The sequence below is a fragment of the Sceloporus undulatus genome, chromosome 6 (assembly GCF_019175285.1).
Source record: "Sceloporus undulatus isolate JIND9_A2432 ecotype Alabama chromosome 6, SceUnd_v1.1, whole genome shotgun sequence".
In the NCBI taxonomy this organism is placed as follows: Eukaryota; Metazoa; Chordata; class Lepidosauria; order Squamata; family Phrynosomatidae; genus Sceloporus; species Sceloporus undulatus.
This window is the reverse complement of record NC_056527.1, coordinates 91162952-91189765: the sequence shown is the minus strand read 5'-3', so window position 1 is coordinate 91189765 and position 26814 is coordinate 91162952. Positions and strand designations below refer to the sequence as shown.

Genomic DNA, 26814 nt, shown 5'->3' with positions numbered 1-26814 from the left:
GTAGTTCGTCTCTTAGAGACAGGCCAAGTCATCTACCTGCCTTTGTCGCTTTCCTTCCGCTAATGAACCAGCAACTGTCTAAGAAACCGGGCAGCCACAAAAGCAGCCGAAGGCTAGGCTGGGATAATGAGGGGGTCCACATTCGTTAGCATGGGCCCTATTAGGATAATTACCTAAAAAAACAGACTGAAAAGCTAGCACGGTGCCCTTTTCCTTGCTCATCCTTGGCACGTGGCATTGACATATTCTGAGTGTCACATGCCTCTTTCAACTGTTATGGGGGGGGGGGGGGCTCCCACTGCTAGAAATCTGGAATATTTTTGAGGGGTGTACCATGCATAGAATCAGATTTGGAAGGATTTGGGGAGACCATTTACTCTAAACCTCTGATGAACAGGGCCTTACATGCAGAGCTCAGGAAAGTTACTGTTCTGAGTTATAGATCTCAAATTATAGCTCTAACATTCCATGGCCAGAAGTGATGCTGATTAGAAAGTTCTGGGTGTTATAATACAACTCCCCCATGCTCTCTTAGGAGTTTATCATACAGGGGAGACCCCATGCAGAAACGGGGGTTTAAACTAGAAAAAAACCATAAAAGCGGTTTCATTTTCACACAATGTCATTGTTAAACTTGTGTTAAACCGAACGGAAAGTGGACAGAAAGTAGACAAAAGCGGTTCGGGTTAACACAAGTTTAACAATGATGTCATGTGAAAATCAACTCACTTTTGTGGGGTTTTTCTAGCTTTTAAATCCCATTTCTGCACAGGATTTCCCCATGTGATAAACTCCTAAGTATTTACAGCATGTCTGTCTCATTTGTTCTGTTAGGGTGTATCCGCACTAAAGAATTAAGTTAGTTTGTCAGCACTTTAACTGTCATGGCTCCATCTTGTGCAATCTCGGGATTTCTAGTTTGGTGAGGTATTCCACCTGCACTGGCAGAGAGGTCTGGTGCATCATCAAACCACAAATCCCAGGATTATGTAGGATACAGCTGCGGCAGTTAAAGCATTGTCAAACTCCTTTAATTCTGCAATATGGATACGCTCGATGCGAATGCTCATTAAATCCCCAAACAAAGGAAAGATCTCTGGTTTTCTTCACTGTATAGCCTTCACAATTATATATAGAAACTGGAGAATGATGGCAGTGTGCCCCATAATAATACCAAAATAATGGAAAGAAGTCCTCAGTTTAAGAGGCAGCACACTTACGAATGGTATTGTTTTTCTAGAATATTAAGCAACAATGGGGCCTTCCTTAATTTAACAGATTATTCTGCTTAATTTCAGACTGCAGATAAAGGCAGCTAACCTATAGTTTTGTTAAAGAATATTGCATCAGTTAGTGAATGGCCACCCATTGGATGTGAAAGAGGATGTAACCCTTTCTTTCCCAACTATGGTCCTAAAGGAAAGCTTCCGAGATTAGTAGTATGTGCACTGAGCATGGAGGGGAAACCCCCTCATTGGGGCCATTCCTCCCACTACAAATTGTTATGTTACATTGTCATCTAAGGCTAAGAGTGTGACTTGCCTACTGTTTACCAGTGGGTTTCTATGGCTGAGCATACAATCAAACCCTGGTTTTCCAGAGTCCAACAATCAAACCACTACACCACGCTGCCTTGGTGCAAATACTAGCTTCCAAAAAGCAGTTTTCCTTCAGGCTGAAGAATGGATGTACAGTCAGCCCTGTGTATCCATAGATATTTTATCCATGGATTCAACTGTCCATGGATTGGATTGAAAATATTCAAAAATATTATTTTATATAAGGGACACCATTTCACTCTTCCACTGTATTTAATGGGACTTGAGCATCCATGGATTTTGGTATCCATGGTGGGGGGAAGTGTCCTAGAACAAAACCCCAGCAGATAACAAGGGCCCACTTTAATTGCCTCCCTCAATTGTTCTGATTTCCTTAAAAACTGTGCCCCATCTCAACTTAAACTAGTTGGATTTTTAAAAATCTGCCATCTAGTTGCAAAAAAATGACATGAATTCAAGTTTAACTTGATTCTTAGGGTGCATGTTTTATTCTGCCAAGGATATCAGTTGCACCTACTGACTGTAAAACATATCCAGGGGTAGCCAGGTTTCCCATGTGGCAATGTACAATCCAATGTACATCCAAAGTCCACAACCCAATGTACATCCAAAATCCACAAAACATCTCTTTCAGTCTTGTAAATGGAACTTAATGTTTTAATTTTATCTTCTGAAGTACCCACATGGCCTTAAAGAGGAAGGGCCCGCCTGCATGAATTTCCTTCCAGAACCATCTGAACTGTGAACAGCCACATCTTAAACAAAAGGCAAGCTTGGAACTAACATCATCTTTATTTTTTAACTTCTCTTGTATGATTTTTAACATCTTTGCTTGATGAAGAAGACAATGAAGCTTCAAAAGCTTGCAACATGCATTTTTTTGCATTTGGTTGGCCCAATAAAGGATTCTGGATGTTATTCTACTTTACTTACTGATTGTGTATTCCTGCATGGTAGGGGATTGGATAGAATGGCCCTTGTGGTCTCTCCCAACTCTATGTTTCTAGTGTCTTGCTTGCTTGCTTGCTTGACTTAGAATGTATGTATCACCAAACTGGCAAATGCTCCATGTAAAAGGACAGTTTCTACAAGTCCTTGGTTATGAAATATTTTTTCATTGCTTTATATTTTTTGTGCAGATATTAACATTTTTGACGCAGAACTGAAGTGGATCACATTGCTGACTTTGGGTATGACCAAAAGAAACAGAAAGAATGAAAGAAATTCTGGTTTTATTGTCAACAGAATTCAAACATCTCAATTCCAGAGCAAGCCTTCCTGGACTAGCAGGATGACAGAAGTGGTATATCCCACCCACCAAACATGAAAGTGAGATGGAGATCAATGTAATAACCTGAAACACAGCATTGTGTGAATTCAGAGCTTGGCACAGTTGTGATATGTGAACTCTCAAATGTCAACTCCCTCTCTTCCCACCCTCCCCTTTTCTTTTTAGAACCGGAGGAGAAAACTTTGAAAGTCTATCTTAAGGTCTGTGGATAATTTTCAAGGGCATAATGTTCAGTACCAACTTGTTTCAGATTGATGTGTGTGGGGCAAAAGACTTTGTAAATACAACCAGAAAGGCAGTGCAGTCCTAATGCAAAGATGGGTAGGCTGCAAGGGGTTAGGATTATGCATAATCGTCTTCTGCAGGCGGAACCCACTTCTCACCAAAAAGGGGGGAGTTGGTAAAGGGCGAGGGAGAAGCCAAATGAACACCAGATCCAAATTTTTACAGTCCCAAAGATACAGACACAATGTTGACACAAAGTTAGGCAAGGAGTGTCATAAGCAATTTCAACACACCAAAGCTGGGAAGGTTTTGGATTTAGCACAATTTCAGCAGACCTAGTTTTGGCTCAGGGCTAATCTGCATTTAATTGTATTTTTCCCACACATTTGCATCAATGGTTAATTTTCTTCACTTTCTTGCACAAATACACATCTATTCACATCTGCCCACCCTCCTGCTGCTGAAAATGTACATCCATCCAAATGTAAGCAAAGCACAGATGGCCACTGGTGGGATAATGCGCATTTCTGCGGATACTCTGGTAAAAACTGTGAAGCCTTTTTCTGCTCATTTTTTTTTTCGTGGGGTGGTCTGCAAAAAGCCTGAACTCCTATGAATTGTGTGTGGCCAGATCACATTCTATTCAACTGGAATGAGGAGTATTTAAATTGTGTAGACAAGCCTTCAGTTGGCCCTTGGCCATCTCAACCAGTGAGGTCTGCTGGTAGAAAAGATTCGTACTTAAATCTTAACTCCGTAGTCCTGATGCACCTTCAAGTTAGGATTGCATTGCTCATTGTGCCCATCTTTACCTGCAACTATAAAAATAGTCAGAGCATTGTCAGGTTAAAAATTTCACAGTCCACTATTGTTTCTTCTCTCTTAAAAGACTCTTAATCCAACACTATTTCTTAATTGGAAACACTGTGAAAAATCCCAGAGAATATAATAATTGAATAGTTACAACCAAATTTAGGAAAATTTGGGACCCTTTCTCACTGGAAGCCCATGGTTCAAGTGTGGGAGAAGCCCCACCACTGCAAGTAAGGACCTGGCCCTGGGTCAAACCATGAATTGCTTGTTCCCCTCCCCTCCCTTCTTTTCACCTCTAACCGGGAACTTGACAGCACTGGGACTGACCAAAGCGAGTCCAAGAATAGAGACCCCTTCCTTTAGCCCAGTATTTTCTCAAGCTTTAATCCCGAAGTGTTTCTAGAATACATCTCCATCCCATCATCCACAGCCAGCATGACCAGTGTTGCTGTTGTTGGGTAGAAGTTCAATATCCTTTGTGAGCCCAAGACTGGAAACCATTGCACAAAGGCTAAGCCCTTCTTTAACTTCATCCTCATACCCTAGAGAAGATGAATTATTCAGCTTTGCTTGGTTATCAGGATGGATTCCTTTATTGAGGAGACTGCAACTGCAATATCCTGTTTGGCCTTCCCTTGCTTTAGTGAATTAAGTTCTAAGGCTGAGTACAAAGAATGCTTGTTTTCAGGGTAAGTCCAAGAAAATTGGAAACCTCAGAGGACATCCTTTTCCCATGTTGTCATAAAAAGTACAAAACACCAGGAGAGGAGAGAAGCTTTTGACTCTTTAGATTTCTTAGACTAATTGCCATCAGCTCTACCCAACTTTACCAAAGGCAACAGACTATGGAAATTGTAGCCCAAAATAATTGGAGGACAGGTACAACTCACTTCTATATCAAGTCATCCTACATAAGCCCATTAGTAGATCTCAGTAGATATTGAACCAAGAATTCTGGAGTATATCCAGCAGGATTTAGCCTCTGTAGCCAAACTCAGTTCTGGCTGGAACCCCAGGAGCTCCACTAAGACACCTTCTTACACCAACAGGCCACAGTGGGTCAAATGTGAGTCTCTGCGACCCGCTCTAGAAGCTTCCAGGTCAGGCTTATTTGCTGGCCCAAACAATTAGAAGATCAGCCTTCTCTGGCTATAAACAGCCTTCTTTTCAGCTTCCCTGAAATGCTATGCCACCTATTTTACCCAGTGATGGATTTTTTTCAAGGGTTTTGCCTGGGGGGGGGGGGGGGGGGGGGGGGGTAAAATCTATCTCTTACTGCAACCCAAAATCTGCACATCCAAAAGATGTAGAGCAGCCCCACATCTTGTGTTAAGGAAGTCTTGGTGGTTCTTACACACATGAATACTTAGAAATTGATTGGCACTCTCCCATTTGCTTGCCAGGTCAGAAGTCACACAGCACTTCACTTGTCCCCATCTCTCTTTTTAAACAGTTCTGCCACATGTCAGTGTCTCTGTATGGCACCCGCTGTGATCACAAGTCCCCTCTTCTCCCTTGGTCTTAGCCATTCCAAGTCAGCAAGACCCTGAGTCATTGGGTCCTTCTGTTTCTGGGATGGGATCAAGAACAGTTCGACCACGAAAGAGGTCAGGAGAGGCGGCTCCATTCTGCCCAATGCCGCAGGATTGTGCAGCATTGTGTATCTGCCACAATGTGTCAAGTGCTTCTGCTTTGGAGTGTTTGAGCAGGTCAGCTTGGCCCTGAAGATAGAGGAAGAGTTGAAAGAAAAAAGTCAGACAGTCAAAAGAAAGAAGACTTGCTCAACAGGCAACTCCAGCATGGAAGTATCTGAACATCTCACCAATTAATTATTCTCCACTGTGAAGCAGGTACCTCTTCCTCTACATTTTAAAAAATTGGAGGCTAAGAGCAGAGAATATAGCCTCCCTCACACGAATAACCTTGTGCCTTCCAGTTTCATGTAAGTCCTCTAAAAGTAATTCAAACGCTTTCAAGAAGATGCAGCCCAATGGAAAGGGCACTGTGCTCAGCAAAATGACACTGGAGTGAAGTCTTTGTGAAGGAAAGGTTGGTTTCCATTCAAAACTTTCTTCTCTGGTCCTGCTATCCCAAATACACACATTCTCCCATGCCCAAACACATGCTTGTCCGCACACAGCAGGGTTTAAATGCTACTAGAGTCATAGCCCTGGAACACATAGAGCCATTATAATAAAGATTAGGATGGGAGAATCTGTGTCTGTAATCCAAAACAGTAACTTTTCCAAATGCTGTCACATTTTCCAAACATGAAACATTTACATTTCTGTGTACTTTTGCTATTACTTTTCTTGTTTTTATTTATAATTTTATTAGCATATTCAGAGGGTTTTTTTTTAAAGACAGCAGCTACTACCCACTTGCTCAAGAGTAAGCCCCACTGACTTCCCTGGTACTTATAACCTTTGAGCAGGTATGTCTCCGATTGTGCTATCAGTTTTTGATCTTCCAAAATGCTCTCACACCTGTTCTTCCTTTTAAAAAAGGATGAAATATTCATGAAATAGCACTTAAGAGTAAAAAGCATTTGAAGACAAATTAAAACACAGATTTTATTTTAAAGTGCTGTCTTTCTGGTTGAGCACCATGTTTATTGCCATCTCTCCGAATCTTTTAATTAGTGGTAAAGCACTTTTTATAGTAAGTTATTAAGTAATTGTGCTCCAGTTCATAAATTAAAAAGAAATTTAGCACAAATTTAAAATGGAAGTGTTTTTTATTGATTTCTTTTTTAAAAAATGACTTATTCAGATGAATTTCCCCTGTCCTGCCCACATGGCTTTCTGAAACATATCGGGATGGAAACACAGAAAGAAATGCTACATCCCATCCCAACTGAAATTCCTCTTGTAGCTTATAACAATAGCTTAAGAGCAAATTGTTGTCCTCCCTTGTTCTATACAGGAAGAACAGTTACTGTTCACACCACAGTTCCCCTTCCTTATGGCCAAAGAGAGGACAAATACCAAACATGGAAACGATTTAGAAGGATGAGACCATGTTGTTCTGTTCCTAAGTGATCTAGAATAAACATCAATGGCCAATGCATCACATCAATGAAAGAAACACAAGCAGTCCCCCTATCAGAGACATGGATTGCTATTACAGAATAATATGAACAACAAAACATACAGTATAAGATTGGGAGTGTGTAATGCCTGATAAGGGCAAGTGAAGGCCAACCTAGATTATCTCAATGGAATTTAAGTTCTTCCGTTATTGATGTTTTCACATTTGTTCTCCCCTTCTTGATATAGTAAGTTACTCAGTTTTTGATATTAAGTTTTATTCCACGTTTTGGACTCCCCCAACCAGAAGCAATACAAATCCATTAAAAAAATTAAAAATCAAACATTAATTTTTGGTCTGAACTTATTTCAAAGACTGCTTTATTTAAGGCTATATTTAGCCAGTCTTCTAATGAGCACTGCAATGAAAAACTGATGGTCAAAACCAGTACTTAAGACAGAATGACAATGTTAGGAATATATCAAAGTGTTTTTAATGGAAATTTTTTTCAATGGAAATTCAAAGCCCTTTAAAACAAGCAACACTGGCAAGTCTTTTATACTGGTCTTTTATCATGTATTTTATGCAAAATATATTTCTATGCAAATAACCCCAGCTTCCCTGCCCATCTGTTTACAGATGTTCTGTGATGTTTGCTTTTGATCCTTTTCCCAGAGTCATCATGAAAATATGCACAGCCCAGGTCTTCTTACTGGATTCCAGGCACACAGATATGAGATTCTCCCAGCCTGAATCCATTGTGATTTTCTGAATTCCATCTGTTCTTGGATGCATAATAGGGCTTTCCCCCATTTTGTTTAAAAAATGCATACATTATTGCATGCATGTTTTAATAGACACATTTTATTTGCATTTTTCTCACTGATTAAAACATGTTTGAGCGTACTTTTCAAGTGTACACAATTTTAGCTGTACTCATTTTAAAAATCTACATATGACCTTGTGCATATCTTCTTGAAAACACACCACAAGCCTCACAAATGAACCAGTTTCCAAGATGAACTGTGCTTTGCCTTCCAACAAAGCTTGGGAAGGGCAAACTGGATATTTTCATCCCAAAAGGTAAGGAAACAACGGCCTGGTCCAGACCAGCGCTTTGCGCTGGCCTAGCCACACACTAGGGTTGCCTGGGGGCAGAGTGTCCACATGCCCCGCAACCCTAATATGTAGTGGCGGCGTCATCATGGCTGCCTCCCATCTACATGAAGCCCCAAGGACACTCCTTTCATTTTGCCGCTTCTCCATGGTACCAAAAAGTGCCAGTTTGGGGCCTCTGGGCTGCCGGTGAGGCTGCCCTGCACCCAACCAGCCAAGAAAAGGAGCAAGTGCAGGCCGCCCCTGAAAGGGCAGTCTGTACCGCACCAAACTCTGATAAGAAAGCATTTCAAACCTCATGGTTAGGAAACAGCAACAGGTGTGCTGGTCCAGAGCGAAGATTTCAATATCCCCTTCTTGCATGCAAAAGAGCTGTTTGTGAAACAGTTGCCTCTATCTACTGCCCTTCTGTTTCAAAATAAAATAGAAAGCAAGAGCTAAATTATGCATACATCCCTTGTAATCTTGGACAGGGTCAGCCCTAGTTAGTACTTGGATGAGAGACCATAAAAAAATACCAGCTGCTGTGGGCCAGATTCTCAAATTTTTTATCCTTGTGACCTCCTTTACCTCTACATCTGGATGTTCTACCTCCCCACCTGACACATCAATAACAACATTTTGTCTGTTTAGTGTGTGTATTTTTGTTCACATAAGAGCCAGTGTGGTATAGTGGTTTGAGCATCAGACTGTGACTCTGGAGACTAGGGTCTGAAACCTTGCTTGGCCATGAAACCCACTGGGTGACCCTGGGCAAGTCACATGCTCTCAGCCTCAGAGGATGGCAATGACAAACCCCCTCTGAAGAAACCTGTCAAGAAAACCCCGTTTGGCTTAGGGTCACCATAAGTCGGAGACAACGTAAAGGTACTCAACAGTTTTGTTCACACATTCATGTACAGTATACTAATATTTTAACATCTTATAACACCTCCTCATCCTTCAGGCAGAGACTCCTAGTGCCCTCCTTGCCTTCAGGACAGAAAAGATTTGGGAAGGAAAGGTTAGAGCCTCAAAGTCTTGCGCCCCTCCTTGAGCAACCCTTGTGCTGCCCTTGGAGGTTCTGCCCCACAGTTTGAGACCCACTACTGTAGCCTATATTTCAGGGGAAGAAACTGGCAAAACCATATCTGAGGATCCCCTGAATAGGAAAAGCCTATGAAATTCATCAGGTCACCATAAGTAGACAGGAGACTCAAAAGCGCATACATAAACATGCATTGCCCGATAGGTGGCAGTGCTTGCTCAGCCCATGACCAGCTTTCCATGATAGCAAGCTGCTTACCCACAGAGCAGCTCTGGGCCCATCTAGACCTGTGAATGCATTTAATGAGTTTAGTAATTGCCATTTATTTTCCTAAGTAACATGCACTGACGGATTTAATCAGAACTGGGGTTGTGCTGCATGGAAAATCAGAGCTTAACACATTGCTGTGGTTAAAATGAGCATTTAAGTATACTTCATCACTCAAGATACAGTACAAGCTTTGTGCAGGAAGTTTCTATTGTTGTCACCTTTTCTTCCTTGGTCTAGTAGTAGGTGCCAGAGTGTTTTGGGGGGAGGTTTTCATCAGAACTAAAGCAGGAGGACATGAATTAAACCCTCTCCCTACACACCAAAGACTAATCACCACCCCAATGGTTTTCATTTAAAAGGTGGAAGGATTAGAAATATTAGAAATGCACTCACACATTTAGCATCATGTCTGCCATGAAACTTAACTTTCAGACATTGATGTTTCAGTCTTCAAGCTCCAAGTTCCATCCATCTATCTTGACAGGTCTTCTTTTCAGTTCCACGACTATGTACTTCTGGTCAGTGCATTAGCACTCTCCCCATGCTCATGGTACTTTGTATGGTTATTTAAGCACTTTCTAGCTTTTTGGGTTTTTTTTAAAAAAAGGGATCTCAGGGAAGACATGCAACAGTATATTCATGGTGGTAGTTTGTCTCCTTCATTCATCAGGCTCATCAAATGAATCTGAATGGTGGCAAATTCAAAACATACAAAATGTAATAATTCTTCATATAGTAAGTGGTTGATCAGTACTACATTTTCATCATCAGATTTGGCTCCCACTTCTCTTCCCTCCTCACTGGTAAAAAGCAGCAGTAGTGGTCCACTTGGGTCCTGAGAGTAGTGGGGGGGGGTTCTGGATGGTCAAAGGGCTAGTAAACAGCCCCCTGAATTTCACCCCAAAAGAGATACATCTGCACATAAGCTGCATTTATGTATCACCAACAGATTGTCCGTCTGAATTTAGCTTGGTGGGCAGAAACACAAACAAAGGTGATAACACTTCAAACCCACACAGGCACAAAAACTAGTCCACTTCAAAAGGCCACTTCCTGGGCTGTACAAATACAAGAGAATACTTTACAGTTGCCTTGGGAACCAGGGCTGGCTGGAAAACAAAGTAACTTGAAAATGTTATTTGCAGTAAGAATCCTAGAATTTCCTAGAGTTACTGGCTAGGGGAAAGTAACTTTTCCAAGTTTGGGGTTTTGGCATGTCAAGTAAGGTTGGGGTGAAGGTGTCCTGTAACAGAGAAAGAGAGCATCCTCAAATTCCCAGGGATCTCATTAAATTCTGAGAATGCAGCTTGGGATGTGCAAGTTGCTAGACAAACTTAGGAGCAGTGCAGCAATGTGGTCTCTTTCTAGCTTGCTCCTTGAGTTGTGCCTTCCCAGACAACTGTTCAAGACAGAAACTGCTATGGCCTCCCTATGACAGATCATCCTTGCCCAGTCTAGAAATGCCCCAGGGAATGGAAAAATTACTCTTTTGGACTACAGATCTCAGAATCCTCTTGAAGCCTTTTGAGGCAGACAGTTTGTGTACACTGAGAGATACTTGCACTTCTGTTCTTACTTTCTAAGGGTGAAGTCCTGGCACTAGTATGCTAGCCCTGACAAAAATATCTCACTGTATAATTCACAATATGATACACCAGAGCTGAATTCAGTTTCAGAGAAGGGAGAAGCACTTGCATTCCAGTGGCTTGTTGTTTTTATTGTGTGCCTTCAAATTGTTTCTTATGGCAATCCTAAGGTGAACCTATCACAGGGTTTTCTGGGGCTGAGAGCGTATGACATATGCAAGGTCACTCAGCAGCTTTCCATGGTCTCTAGAGTCATAGTCCAATGCTCAAACCACTACATCATGCTGGCTATTGTCATGCTGATAGACAGGACCAAAGGCAGAATTCTTTCCCCTTAGGTAATACATATCAACCTTTTCAAAGGGGAAACTGACTTGTGCAAAAGCTGGAAAAGCACTCAGATAGGGTCATGGCAAAGGGACTGTGGACATGTGGGGAATCTTTGGGTGGGATCCGAAGAGGACAAAATTCAATCCTGGGGTCTGAGGTTTTCCACCACTGTAGTAATGTTCCTCCTAATTACCTTGAGAACAGTGATATTCCAGGCAAAACTTTCTAGCGCTTTCTGCATTTTTCGCCCTTTCAGACCCTCCTTTGTTTCCAAGCGATGCAGCTCCTTGTGAAAACCCATCCCTGGAGAAATGAGAGGGTGGGAGGAGTGCAGAGAGAGAAGAGAGACAAAGTGATGAGTGTCATAAACCTGTCAACACCTGGCCTATGTGAGACCAATACCGCTTTCTCAATGTCCTAGTCCAAAGACTGGTCTGCAGCAAATTTCCAGGAAACTATGTGCATATGACAATAATTGGCAAAATATGGTATTGGTCCCTGGCACACTAGTTAAAAAATATTATTGGTTTACCATATCAACAGTTTGGGAGCAGCTGGATTGGAGGGAGGGCCATTCTGGACCTAAGCTTGATGGAGATGTGCTTGTCTATTCCTCTCTCCCTCTGAGGCCACAGCAGTGGCCATTAGGATGGAAGGAGTTCCTTTCCTCAGCTACTAGGACTAGGCATGGTGGAGCTGTGCCTGCCTGTTCTTCTCTCTCTTCCTTTGGCACAAGTTGTGGAAGGAAAATCTTTGGATGTATTTTTTTTCCACTTCATCCTTGTGCTTACTGAACAAAGAACTAAGGTTACATTCACAATTCTGCATCTGAGGAAGTAGATGAAGGCTGCTGCCATGCTGCCACAGAAATAAAGTCGTTTGACACCACTTTAACTAGTATAGCTCAATGCTATTAAATTCTAGGAATTGTAGTTTTGTGATATATTTAGCCTTCCCTGTCAGAGAGCTCTTGTGCCACAACAAACTATAAGTCCCAGAATTCCATAGCATTAAGCCATGGAAGTTAAAGTGGTTTCAAGCTGCTTTATTTCTGCAGTATGGCAGCAGCTCTCATCTATGAAAACTTCTGCTACAGCTTCTTTCACTCAGTCTCAAAGGTCCTGCAAGATCTCTTTGCATACTGATATTCCAGACTAACATGGCTATGGAGTTTATCACACGGGGGAAATCCCATGCAAAAACGTGAGTTTAAATTGGAAACCCCCCTGCAAAAACAATTTTCACACTACATTATTATTAAATAGTGTGGAGAGAAAGAAATCCCGAAAGTGAAAAGGAGCAGTTTTTGTTTACTTTTCATTCAGGTTAACACAAGTTTAACGACTTGTAAAAATCAATCCGCTTTTGCGGGTTTTTTCTACCTTTTAAATTCTGTTTCTGCACAGGATTTCCCCCGTGTGATAAACTCCTGTGTATCTAAACACAACTCTGACCAGTTGCAGTTGACTTGTAGCTGACATATGTTTGAAAAATTTTCTGTCCCACCCAGTTCAATAGGGCTGATTCAAAAGTATGTGGGTATGGAAGGGTGGAATGTACAGAGGGAATAAATTAGAAGCCATAAGGACACCTGCACTCTTCAAAGGAAGGAGATGGTGATGGATGTCCTTCAAAATAGTCTGCCAGCACCCACCTGTTTGTTGCACCTGTATAATCTTGGCATGAACAGCATCTGCTGACTCAATTAGCGTCCGGCTTGTCTGGATCATCTGCAATGGAGTTGAAAAGGGACAGAGAGACAGAGTCAGAGAAAAAGTGTAATGGAAGGAGTGGTGACAGACCTTCTGTCAAAGCTCTCCAGCTTTTCCTCATATCCCAGGGCCTGCCACAGAATGTCTACTACCACAGGGAAAGGTTAATTTTTGGTTTTCCAAACCATTGGATTCTAACCTCTCCAATCCTTGACCACTGGATATCTTGAATGGGGCTTCTGTGGATGAAATTCAAAACATTTGGATGTGCCTGCCACTATCCTATGATTGTGAAAGTTGCATAAGGAAGCAAGTTGAGAGAAAGAAAATCAACTTATTTGAAATGTGGTTCTGGAAGAGAGTTGCATGGATATCATGGGTTGCTAAAATCAAGTAAATCAAATCTGAACTCTTCCTAGAAGCCAAAATGACCAAACTGAGGCTATCGTATTTGGGGCATATAATGAAATGATGTGATTTATTAGAAAAGATGGTGCTTGGCACAGAGAGAGACAGTAGGAAAAAAGGATGATCGCATAACAGGTGGGTTGACTCAGTCAAGGCAGCCATAGTCCTCAGTTTGCAGTATCTGAGTAGGGCAATTAGTGACAGGGTGTCTTAGAGGTCTCTCAATCATAGGTTTACCATACGTTGTACTACAGCAAATTTCATGGATTTAGTTGCCCCTCTGCTTTCTTATGTGCTTTGAAATCCCAGGCGTGGGAAAACTGTGCCTGGACTGTATTACTTCAGAATGCAAATAGGGGCTCACATGTCTGAATCCTCGTCCATACACAAAAGAGCTGTTTATATAGGAAACAACATTTTCTGACATCTTTGCTGTCCTTGACTGGAGGAGGAGGAGGACAACAACAAAAACAATTGGTGATGATGATCTATGGAGGAATATTCAGGCACACATGCCCTTCCCACTCCCCAGTCAGGATGGGTATAACCTGATATTTCAGGTGAGAACAAGCTTTCACAATCACACAGAAAACACTTAAGTTCATATGCCCAGAAAGAACAATAAACACATCTTAAAATATAATATATTTATATGTTAAATATAATTTAGGTAAATGCTTCTTGAACAAACTCTGTATCTGGGCTAAAAAAATAACAAAAACAGAGAACATTACAAATGACTGAAGTTGGAGATGGGACTGAAGAGAAGGATAGCTACAGACCAGAGGTTAAACCTACAGCAGCTGCCAAGTTTGAATCCCCAGAACTTATTGGACTACAACTCCCACCACTGCCAACCACTGGGCATGCCTGCTGGATGTGATAGGGGCTGTAATCCAAGAATACCTGAGCATTAAAACTACTAAGTTAAAGTCTCAAGACAAATCTCTGGATGTATTGCTTCAGTATTAAGTGGCTTCTATGTGAACCAGCTTGGAAGAATGTACCTGTTTTGGTAACTGTGAGTTGTGTAAGGTTGTCAGATTTTAACAGTTGTGTAAAAAAGGGAAATACAGTAGGTGTTGCTTGTCACACACCCAGGTAACAAGCAACATCTGCTAAAATTCCCTTGTGTATATAGCCTTCTCCAGTTTTCACTCTGTCGAGTGAAATTAAAATTCAAAGTTTTCCATGAACCAAGACTAGGTGGGAAGTTTGTTTTCCCCCGCTATTCACCTTTCCTGCTCAGTCTATGAACTGCCATTGTGGGGACATGTTTTGCTCACCTGTCAGTGTTTGGCAAATATTCTGAGAAGCTGAAGAGAAGCAAGCCTCCCACTCCTCTTCTAGTGCTGGAGTCCAAGTAAAATATTTTAACCTGGACCAGCTCTCTTCTCAAGAAGACCTTCAGCAGAATGCCTTCCCATGTCTATGCTTCCTCCCCAGTGGTCTTATTTGATAGCAGCAGTAGTGTTCTGATCCACAGTGGAGTTTTAGTGCTGCCATTTTAATTTCCCACAGTGTCCCAGATATTATGGAAAACTGAAATGGCGGCTTCTGAGTTGATCAGGGAGAAATTGCTCAAAAGAGGCTCAGAGCAGTGCCTCTGTCAGGCATTCCTGGGCTGCTGGAGTCCCTGGAACATACCAGACCAAACCATACAACAATAGTTCCCAAATGTTGGTCATCCAGATGTTCTGAAGTTTAGCTCCCAGAATTCCTTACGGTTGGCCAAGCTGGCTAAGGCTTCTGGGAGTTGAAGTCCAAAACACATGGAAGACAGAGGTTTGGGGACCATTGTCATATTCTGATGATACCTGAGACAGAGAGTGAATTTTCATAGGAAGTGTGAAATCAAGTCTGGAGAAAAGCTTACCACTCAGATGTTCCTGGACTGCAACAGTCACTGAACTTCTTAGTTATGCTGGCTAGGACTTAAGGGAGTTGTAGTTCAAAAACAGGTCTAATTGTATCTCCAGATACCTCCAGAGGGTGCTATTCTTCAATTAAGTAGCATTTGCACTCCTGCAAGTTGCTTAGATCCCAAAATATCTCTCAATCGCTTCCAGTTTTATCAAATAGGATGGATACAATCTGTGGTGGTTCAGAGGTACATGGAAAACAGTTGTTCACCCAGGACTCAAAGGTTGAGCTGGTCTGACCCTGCATCTCTATGGTGTTAGCCCTATTTGCCTGACACTAGTTGCTACCTGCGCCTCAGTCACCACTCAATGTCCAAGACCTGGAGGGAACAGGGGATATGAACAAGATTCGCCACACAGTCACAGCTGGTTGCACTCACAGTGTCATAGGCAGCAAGCACTTTCCGCAGGAGTTCTGGGACAGGCCCTTGGGCCTCCATGGATGGGTACTCCTCTCCTAGGTTCACGGTGACAGCTGGGAGGCTCTCCTTTTCACTGGGCTGAAGCCACGTGGCCAGTTTTAAGATGCACTGTTTGATGTTGGCTGCTGGTGTTAGGCCACACAATTCTTTGAAGGAGACTAGAGCATTCTGGAAGAAGAAAGAAGGATGAGGAAAAACATCAGTGTTCTAGATCACCATCAAGTTCTTTTTCACCCCCAACATTTCTGGCCATTCCCTTATACTATTTGTTATTGTGTGCTATCTAGTCATTTCTGACTTATGTCAACCCTATCATGGAGTTTTCTGAGGCTGAATGTGTGATTCATCTAAGGTCACCTGGTGACTTTCTATGGCCAAGCAGGGAATTGAACCCTGACCTTCAGAGTAGTATTCCAATGCTCAAACCACTACACCATGCTGGCTCTCCTCTTCTAGTCTCACATTTATCCAGATCCACTAACTTTGGGTTGGCTTTGGCCTTTACTCTCTCTTTCCTTGGGAAGGATGGTATAATCTCTGACATCACACTGAGTTTCACAAGATGAAGACTATCCATCACTTTCCCTCCCTGACCTCTAGTTTGGGAGAATTATTGGAGAACACTAGGCACAGCAAATCTGCAGACTCCTCCTCATTTTATGTTACAAACAAATAGATGCAATGTGGTCTAGTGACCACAAATAAAGATTGGGCTAGGCATGCTGATGGCACCGAATCTCAGAAACATCTAAATGTTGCATTCTCAACTGGGACTTTATGCTCTGCTTAGGCAGGGACCAGAGCTCATTACAGAGCATAGCCTTTACATACAATAGGTACAGGCGCAATCCCTGGCAGCTGCACTGCACTGCACTACTTTGTGCTTGAAACCCTCAAAACATTTTACTATTTACAGTAGGTAATATTGGGCTAGACCGTCAACTAATCTGACTTGATATAAAGTAGCTTCCTGTGTCAACCAACCTGCTTCCTTTCCTTATATCCTCCAGGCATTAAACATTCAGACTCATTCCACATGCAGGGCACATTCACTCATTTGCTGCAACTGTTTTTCATGTCCCTCTATAACAGACCCCTCCAAATCAGTGCCTTCCAGATGTCTTGAACCAGCTGCAACCAGCACCATCAGGAACTATGTTGGCTGAAGACACTGGAAATAACAGCATTCACCAGTTCAGAATCAGCTGCTCTGAAACCTCTGCTTCCATAGAGATGTTAAGAGTCTCCTTTAAAGCCCAACTAGAGCTTGGAAATGTGACCTTTTCTGGGTAATAACTCCAATAATTCTCCTGCTAGTATCAAAGGGATGTTATCAAAGAGATTCTGAGAGTGTTGGTATGAATCTCATAGGAAGGAGAGGGCCATAAGATTTTTAACTGGCTTCTGACAGGTTTTTTAGCTTAGTTTGAGACCAAGACCATGCCCCATTTCCAAACCTTTCCAAACCAAATTCAGGAGCCCCATCTCCCACTACCTGGGTACCTGCATGTTCTCCCGTAGGTCTGTGGCCTCTCGCAGTGGCTGAGTGGCAGTGCGGAACACCTCATCAATGGCCTTGATTCCCATGGCCTTGGTGGATGTGTACTCCCGCATGCGGCGTCCCTTGCGCCCTGAGAGCCCCCGGCGGTGAGCTTTGCCTCCCCCCCGCCTGTTGGTGATGGCCACATGGACAAACAAGGTGGCATTGGGAAGGGGCTCGCCAGAGAGGGACTGGAGGGGCACATGGCGGTAGCCCATCTGGAGGCACTCAAAGGGGATGGTGTACTGTGCAATGAACTCATCTCCGATGTAATCATCATCTAGCACCATAAACCGGAGGATGGCCAGCTCAGGAAGGTTAACTTGGAACTCTAAGGTCTCCTCAAAGACTGGGTTATCCCCACTTTGCAACACTGTCTTGGTGCGTTTTTCAGCACAGTCAGCAGGGATACCATGCATTTCAGCACAGACATATGGCTCCACCACGTCACCTTTGGCCCCAGAGCCTTTGGGTTTGGGCAGATTCTGGCCACTGATGATCTTGAGGTGCAAAAGTTGGGCTGAGATACCAGGCAAGGTGTCCCTCGTGTTGGCGCTGAAGTAGGACACTTCCTCACGCATAATCGCTGGCCGAAGCACATAGCCACAACCCCCATTTTGGCGGAACCAGCCAGCATTCAGGTCCATCATAAGTCCCGGTGTCTGGTAGTTCATAGCCACCATCTGACAGCCACACTTCCAGAAGTCCTGAGGGTTCATGTTGCTGGCATCGATGCGCATGGGGCTGGGGTAAACCCGTGATAGGAAGCGCTTGTTATAGGCCACAAAATCCTCTGGATCTTCATTGGCATAGCGACCAGCCTCCACCTCACTGAAGGAACAAACCTCCCAATAGCACTGGCCCCGCCGGGAGCCCTCAAAGCCCTGGAAAGTCACTGTCTGGCACAAGCTCACTAGATCTGAGAGCTCACGGCACAAGACCCGCCGGCAGCGGGGCTGCTCCTGGTGCTCATCACTGAGTGGCAGGCCCAGTTCCAAAGTCTCCTCATCATCTGAGACATCCCCCTCACTCGATTGGCAGTTGGGATGCAGCTTCCGGCTTTTGATGAGAATGAATCCCTTGAGTTTTTCTGGTGAGGGAAGATAGACCTCACTGGGGTTGGGGGGTGTCAGATACAGCTTGTCTCCAAAGGTCTTCCTCAGATGTTCAGCCATGACCCTCTGCTGGGCTACACAGCAGTGCACAGAGAGGCATAGAATGAGAGGAAATTCTGAGGCTTCAAAAGCATACTCTGCCACAGCACTCACCACCTTGGAGAAAGCCAGACGGGTCCCAGCACTCACCACTGGCTCTCCAGATGGGCTGTCACATACTACTAGTTCCAAGCTACGGCAACCAGCCTTGAGAGCTGCCACATAGCCCCCAATGTCTGAAGTGGAGCCACTCCAAAAGCAGCTGTCCTCTGCCAGACACGCTCCATGTGCAGAGCTAATGAAGTAGTGGGACAACGGCTGACTCATGTCCTGGCACACTTTGCGATGTTGTGGGTCAAATATGTCACAGTCCGCGGAAAGGAGGTAGCGAGTGAAGCCATCAACAGCCAAATAGCCCTTTTCCCGTCCTTCCTTGGATGGCTCATATTTGCTGATAATTTCCCTGCACATCTGCTCCGTCACCCCTTCCTTGCCCTGTTCTGCTTCTAGAAAGCTCATCAAGTCCTTCAGGCCCATGTATTCCTTGTTGCTGGAAAACTGGACCAAGAGAAAGAAAACCTCTGGCCTGGTGCACAGCTCACAGTAGGCTTCCACAAAGACTTCACAGTTCACCTCCTCCCCAACCCGCTCACTGGCTGCTTTCTGAAGCTCTTTGAACTTTAGCTCAATGGTTGAAACTTTCATGCCAGGGTTGAGGGCTCGGATGAGCTGGACAGCCCGGGAAATTGGGATTCGGCCTTCCTTCTCCAGGTCTGCAATGTCAAAGACAGAGGAGATCCAGGAAGTGCGAGGGTTGGGGTTTCCTGCCTCAGGAGCCTCCTCCAAGGTGTGTTTCCCGTAGGAGGCCAAATATCGCAGACCCATTACCCATGCATTCACCACATCAGCAGAACTGGCCACCAGATCCAAGGACTCATAGTTGTCTCCATAGATGATGGAGAAGGCACATTCATCTGGGAACTGGTCTGAAAGACCGTTGGAGCGCAGCACAGGTGTCTTCTTCCCAACCCGCACCTCCTTTACTGACTTGATCTCAATTTTGGCTTTTTCAGAGTCCTTCTTGGAAGGCTCCCAGCGCATGAAGCGTAAGTCTGGGTCCAGTACAAAGAATCGGCTGTACATGCGGGAATTGGAACGCACTTTCTTCATTTCACAGCCCTCAAGCATGAAGGAAATGCAGGCAGCAGTGCTACTGAGCTTGCGGTTGCTGGGCATGGTGCTGAAGGAGACGGTCTTCTTCTGCTGCTGCAGGGGACGCTGGCGAGACCCATCCTGTAAAAAAGGAAAAAAGATAGGACAGGGAGACATCAAGGATTGCATCAGGGAGACATCAGGGATTGGTGTGGCCTTAAAAAGAGAAGGCAATGGCAACTGACTAAAGCATGAAGATGGGAAGGGAGAAAAGATTTGTCTAGTTCCAAATTTCATTGTCTACTATGGCTTATTACAGTAGTAACATGGCTCACAAACTAGGATAATGGATGAAAGATCTAAAGGAAAATTATGAGGTAATACATCTTGAGGGATTCTTAAGTTCTCCTTGTTTCTCCATCTTTTCCCAAGTCTTCAAAGAAAAACTTTAGGCCACATCTCTGCAAAAATGATGCTATCTCACTCTCTTTCAGAAGACCTTCTCTTTTGCTGTCTCTCCAGAATGAGTCGTGCTTCTTTTTGTTGCAATGGCAAACATACACAGTAGTGAGTTTTACTACATTGCTTTTCTACTGCAATTTTTTTAATTCTAATTGTTTTGCAAGCTACTTTGCTGCTGGTGTTTTTTTGAAGGCAAAACTTTTGGTGAAATGTAGGGTTGTTGGTTTTTTAATTCTGGCCCCATACAGACAGGCCAAAATAAAGCTGCTTCGGGTCACTTTGGAGGTACAGTATGCTGTTTGAATGATGCATGCATACTAAGAGTCTGGAAATCACACCAAAGCCATGATTCAGTCCTAAGGACTGGAGCACAGCTTTGGCACAGCTTCCAGACTTTAGGATGCATGCATCATTTAAACAGCATACCTCCAAAGTGACCCGAAGCAGCTTTTACTTTGGCCTGTCTGTATGGGGCCTCTGTTTCATTCAAGAAAACAACCAGAACTTGGAAATGTTATTGCTCCCCAAATCTTCCCATTTCATAATCATGGCTGGATAATCCAGGGAGCTAGTTTAAAAAAAAAAAAAGGGGGGGGGGGAATGAACTGTTCTAAGCTCTCACAAAAGACCAACTAATTCAGACTAAAAGGAGGAAACAGACCCCCACCCCATCATTGACCAGGCTTGACCTGTACTCCAAGAGTGTAGGCCAGCCCCCAAGGTGCCCTAGTCAGATAAGACTGAACTGGCTCTGGGAACTCAGATCCCATTCCTGACTGTTAAATATAGTTACATCCGACCATTCTGTTGTTTCCTACTTATTCATCCCCCCATGCTTCCTGATGGTCTCACCAGAAGGTCAAGATGAGATGCTTTGGGGGGATGGGGTGAGAAAAGGATTGAAAGAAGAACAGGATAGAATAAGGGAAAAGAAGGATGTTGTGAATAGATAAATTGCATTGACTGAAGCTTTAGAGAGAAAATGTTTAAAGCTACCCCAATGAGGATGTTCAGGTAATCTGCCTTTTTTTCCCCTATCTCCCTTTCTGCCAGCTTCAGCCATTTCTTTTCCATCTCTTTGACCCTACAAGCATGCAGAAATGAAAGGCTCATTCCTCATATAGTCATTGATCTCTTAAATATGGGACATTGTGTGGAGTCCACATAGGGCTTTAACATTCATATTATTTCATTTCAGATTTATTTTCTTTGTAGTAAGAAGGATTGTCCTGCACAAATGATGCTATCTCACTCTCTTTCAGAAGACCTTCTTTTCCTCTGTCTCTCCAGACTGAGTTGTTCTTTTTGTTGTGATGGCAAATATATAGTGGGTTTTACTGCACTGGTTTTCTACTACATGTTTTTAATTCTAATTGTTTTGCAAGCGACTTTTTCTGCTGCTGTTCTTTAAAACAGTATATACTTGTTTTCCACAGCCAAGTATTTCTTTCTGTCTATGGTCAGATCTACTTTGTTTATTTGGCATATTTTAAACTTGTACTCTGCCTTCGAAAATGGGTTCACAGCAAAAAGAAGAAAATCCAGGAAAAACACATACAAAACAATGCACCTTTTGGTAGGCAAAGGAGATAAAGTACAGCATGATTAAAATTTCAGAGATTCAAAGTGCACCTGCACTGTAGAAATAATGCAGTTTGACACCACTTTAATTGTCATAGATCCTTAGGAAAAAAAACTCCCCATGAATGCTGAAAGCAGCCAGTCTGTAGTACAGAACATCAAGGTAATGCAATGTATAAATATAAAAGTATAGTGTAATTATAAAAGTAACCAAAATGGTAACAGTTAAACCACAGAAGAGGTATGCAAACGGATCTTGCAGCACCTCTGAAACTAACTGCGCAGAAGAAATGGTAGCATGAGTTATTGTAGACGTGGTCTACTTCCTCAGATGTGAACTGGTGCTCAAGAAGGACCTTTATAATCAGACTGTATGAACAGCCATAGAAATGCAAAACCTGTGGGTGTGGTGATGAGAGAACAGGCTCAGTTTTAACAATGGTCACTGAGGGAGAAAGGTGTGAGGAAAGATTCTGCCTAAGGCCAAAACAAATCTGGAGTTTGTCCAACCCTCTGTTGATGGGCTGGAGTTTGTGAATATATGACCATATGAATGGTGAAGGGAATTTTGGAATGTGGTGTGTGCAGGCTGGAAACCAGAAAGGAGATATTTTAACCAGCTAGGAGTGCCCAGTCTTATGTGTGGTGTGCCAGGAAGCCATTGTCTTGTTCAACCCTCTGTTGATGGGATGGAGTTTGTGAATATATCCTAATTCAGCTCTTTCGCTTTCCAATCATCCTTTGCAGGGTCTTTTTGGTCAAAGACTGTTGTCCTGAGGTTATAGATGGAATGCCCAGGGTAACTGAAGTGTTCTGCAATAGGCTTTTGTGTAGTCCCATTCCTAATATCTGATTTATGTCTATTTATCCTTTGGCACAGAGACTTACCTATACAGACTGCTGAAGGGCATTGTTTACAAAGGATAGCATATATTAAAGGTCCTTCCTAGGTACCAATTCATTCATCTGAAGAAGTAAATCAAGTTTACAAAAGCTCATGCTACAACTTCTTTCTCACAGTTAGTCTCAAAGGTGCAAAAGATCCCTTTACATGTTGACATTCCAGACTAACATGGCTACGTCTCTGAATTCTACCATAAAAATAGTGAAATTTTTAGTTAGTTTGCAATTATGATGTAATGTTATGCTTTAGTTATTGCAGAGAGAAATTAATTATAGGGAACTTGTTGTTTGTAACGTGTTACTTCCAAGCACATCTCTCTTGGAGAAAGTCACCCATGAACACAGTGGGACAGTGTGCTCATGCTTCAGACTTACTGCTAAACTCAGTCAGTGAGCAGTCAACAAGAATCCTTTCATAGCTCAGCGTTCGCCCATTTGCATTTTATATTTCTTTATTTTTTGCTGTTTTCAAAACTTTTTTATTTTGGAAAGGAGAGTAACATATAAATATGAGAGAGAGAGAGAGAGAGAGAGAGAAGAAGAAGAAGAAGAAGAAGAAGAAGAACAAAGGAGGAAACGCATAAACTGAACAATGAATGGTCACATGAACAATGCAAGTGAATGATGCTAAAATCTGGTCCTTTCTTTAAATCCCATGAATGAGGTTTGACAATTGCATAACAGAAGCTTCAGCTGAAAGCACCTTCAAGCTAAGGTTTACTCAGCATTAGAAAATAAAGCAGAAATACTTATTAATGTTCCCCCACCTCCATTGCTAAATGTATGGCAATGGGTGGGGTAAAACTGGCTTGTCAAATGAGATTAAAAAGCTTATTAGGAAACATAATTGAAAGGATAAACATAAATTGAAAGGATAAAAGGTATAACACCAGAAGCAGAAAGAATGTGTAAAAGGCAACCAATTAAAATAAAAGAGATTTAATCAGCAGAGTTTGAGAAGCTCATGTACATAGTTGGTCCTAATGCACAACCAACCCCAGGAAGCTAGGGCTAGGTTTGTGTATTAAATTATTGCTATTTGAAATTACAGCCAACCTAAAACACCATTAAAGCCAAAAGAAACAGCATCAGACCTGCCAAGGTGCTTCAGTTTAGCAACCACATGCACTATTTAGTCCTTCTGTACCATTTTTCACCTTGCTGCCCTCCTTATACATCTAGCTAGCCACCTGCGTACAGGGGTAAAGACCAACAATCTGTGTCAGAGCAGACCACCATGTAACAATCCCTGGTCATATCAGGTGCACACAGCTCTGTTGTTATACGCAAGGTACTGTTTATTGGATCTCCTAATCCAAACTGGCATTAGAACCTTTTAGACTTATACCCTGTTAAGAGACTTATTTTAAATCATGGTAAGGGAGGTATACTTTGAGTTCCGTGCTTAACTGGCTGTATGTCATCTAAACAGTCTGCACCAGAACTGAGGATTGGGGCCAGGAGAGGACATATTATTTGGGCCATGCAGACAATCCCTAAAATACCAGAAAGAAATAATGTCAGTTTTCCTTTTTTAAAAATTAAAATGTATTAATATATTCTAAAACAAAACATGACAACAAACAGTACACCAAAACAACAATAAAATCAATAACCTAGACAAAGCCCTGAAAATTATAGATAAAAGGTATATTCATGGATCCTGAAAGACACCTTTCCATAAAAATTTAGCTAAAATTGGGAGATGTCTAGAGACTAAATCTTGCTGGATGTATTCAATAAATGGGTGCCAAATCTCATGAAAGGTCAACCCAGAGTGTAAGTCTCTCGCTCTGTTGTTATTATGTATTCCTGTAATGGATTTCAGACAGTTCCCCCTCTGGGTAGCACTGGAATACGCATTTGAGTGTCTGTTCCTCCTCAAAAATATTCCCATGAGATATCCTGAGAACAATAAAAAGTTGACGCCTACACACCAGAGCAGTCCTTCCCAAGACTAGCTGAGCAAAACTGGGCCACCATAACTTCTATGTAGTTGAGCCTCCTGAGGAATAATGAATAAAAAGTGTGCTGAATGGTCAAACACTAAGAAATATTAAGACAATAGTTATAACTGAGCCCTTCTCGGAATACTGAAGCCTGTCTGTAAACTATCCTTGAAGTAAGTACTCTGAACCCATGGGGAGCAGTTCTAAGTAAATTCTGTGCTTGTAAGAGTCTTAATGTTTTCCAATGTTAATTAATAAGAAAAGTCATTTGCTTTTCCCTTTGCAAATACCTGCAAGTATGTAAAATTAATAACAACCTACCTGCCAGTGTTGACTCCCTTCCCCTGATCTCAGAATTAGCTAACCTGCCTGGAATGATTCCATTGGTTATTATTGTATTTCTACCTCTGGGTGCAGAGGGGACTGTCCCTTCCTGCCTGACTTGTGGAGGAAATGGGAGGAAGGGTATGAAATCTCTTTGCGTTTTGCCAGGCCGCTTGGAGATGTGAGCAGATCCTAGATCCCAGGGAGGGAAGGGAGAACGATACCACCTTGAACAGGGCAAAGATAAAAAATTGACAAGAGAGGGGGTGGAGGAGATGAATCAGTCATCATCCTGGTTGCATAATGTTCCATCTCTACGGTTACCACAGGAAGGAGGGGAAATTGATGGTTCCTAAATTGACACAGATCAAGGGATTGACAGGCAAGATGGGGAGATGCTAATCTCAGTTTGCTGGGTTTGGGGGAGGAGAAGAAAGAGCTCAGGGTTGAGGGTGGATAGGTATAGATCCATGGTTCTGTATTACTTTGGCAGCTGGACACTGGAGCTGGAGCTGGAACAACAAAACCAGTGCCAGGAACGTAGGACTGGAACATAAGGGAGTCATAATGAGACAGGAGGAACAGTCAGAACTTGGAAACATTCCTGTTTTTGGACTACAAGTTCTGAACTACCATCACCACCCAGCTACCAATGGCTATGACAGCAGGGGATTACGGGAGTTATAATCCAAAAAAGGAACTTTTCCAAGATCGGCACAACCCACCAGGAAGTTCTCTTCCCAAACGCCATCAAACTAGGGGAAAGTATAATATTTGTTTCTGTGTGCTGGGAAGGATGAATTTCCCAGTGGCTTGCCATGTTCAAAGGTTTAAACATGGGGAAGGTTGTGCTGAGCAGTGAATTACAGTGTGTCTGAATTCAAGGTCTCTGTTTGGCTCACTCCATCTCTAACAAGGTTATGAAAACTTACAGGCAGGAGATGCAGATAATTTAGAAACTACATATGGGAGGGGAAAGGAGGGAAGAAGGCCAATTGCCAGAGAAAGAACTTTTCTGTTGCTGTATACACCTCTGTATTTTGCCCTCTCCGTGTCTCCTCCTATCATTTCTGCCATAGCTCAATGTCTTCCTTCTTCCTTAGCCTCAGCTGCCATAAATCCAAATTCTGCAACAAACAAGATAACAAAGAATGCAACTCCCACATTTGCTATAAAAAACAAGGGTTGTGCTTGGCTAAATCTTCCAATTGAGCTACTGCACCTTCCCCCAGCCAGGAGCTGTCTGGAGACATTGGTCTACAAATGCCATGCTGGTTGGGGGATGATGTGAACCATCTAGAGAGCACCACGTTCAGAAAATATGAGCTTCGGCAATGGGAGTTCCTTCAAAGATGACATTTAAACTTTTCCAACCTTTTATCTTTTGCTGAGCATTTTAAGTTGAACAGTCATTTAATTCTTTTTAATGCTGTTGTAGTTATTGTACTTCATTGTTTTTCTTGTATTACACCTTTGGTGAGCTGGTATACAAGGCTCTCATTGTTTTTTATGCAAAACCTACATATCCACATACGTACAGAACTAGACTATCCTTCTGTTCTTACTATAATCTCTACTTTCCTTCTCCTTGTTGACTCCCTATAATATTGTTGAAATTTAAACTGTGAGTTTCTTGGGGCATAGACCTGTATGTAGGTATGCATTTCTGTTATTCTATAAAGTGCTACATAATAAAATGCTGGTATTATATAACCTCTGCTATATATAGCCATTTTGTTATGAGATCGAAAGCTAGGGATCTCTGTCTGATCTTTTTGGAGAGGCAACAGACTGCTCTGGCCCCAGATGGTGTCTCAAGTTGCTTTACAAAGTGCAAGTATCTGTTAATGGTCCAGATTCTCTCTTCTTGATGAGATAAACAGATGGATATGGTGTGTGTGTGTGTAAAAAATGACCTGAACCACTTTCGAGAAGGACACTCACCCATCCCTATCCATATACTTTCCCACCACCAGACACAGCTGAAGACCCAAATCTGGACTTCTGCAGGAAGTCTGTATAAGAGGAATAACTTTTC

General features: G+C 42.7%; 1 protein-coding gene across 1 annotated transcript; it reads right to left on the bottom strand.

Annotated features, from left to right (window-relative positions):
- Positions 1–2774: 2774 nt before the first annotated feature.
- LOC121935068 (inactive phospholipase C-like protein 2) lies at positions 2775–19717 on the bottom strand. Its single transcript, XM_042476148.1, has 5 exons — positions 17215–19717; positions 15670–15879; positions 12902–12977; positions 11441–11550; positions 2775–5609 (listed from the first exon to the last, which is right to left on the bottom strand). The coding sequence occupies exons 1-5, from the start codon at positions 19639–19641 to the stop codon at positions 5424–5426; spliced, it is 3009 nt and encodes a 1002-aa protein (XP_042332082.1). The 5' UTR covers positions 19642–19717; the 3' UTR covers positions 2775–5423.
- Between the last annotated feature and the right edge of the window lie 7097 nt (positions 19718–26814).

Excerpts from the sequence above, each read along its gene's own strand:
- LOC121935068 (XM_042476148.1), bottom strand. The coding sequence starts at position 19,641 with ATGCCCAGCAACCGCAAGCTCAGTAGCACTGCTGCCTGCATTTCCTTC. Across the intron at positions 15,880-17,214 it reads ACCTACGGGAGAACATGCAG|AATGCTCTAGTCTCCTTCAA; the intron begins GTACCCAGGTAG and ends TTCTTCTTCCAG. Across the intron at positions 11,551-12,901 it reads TATACAGGTGCAACAAACAG|GGATGGGTTTTCACAAGGAG; the intron begins GTGGGTGCTGGC and ends TCATTTCTCCAG.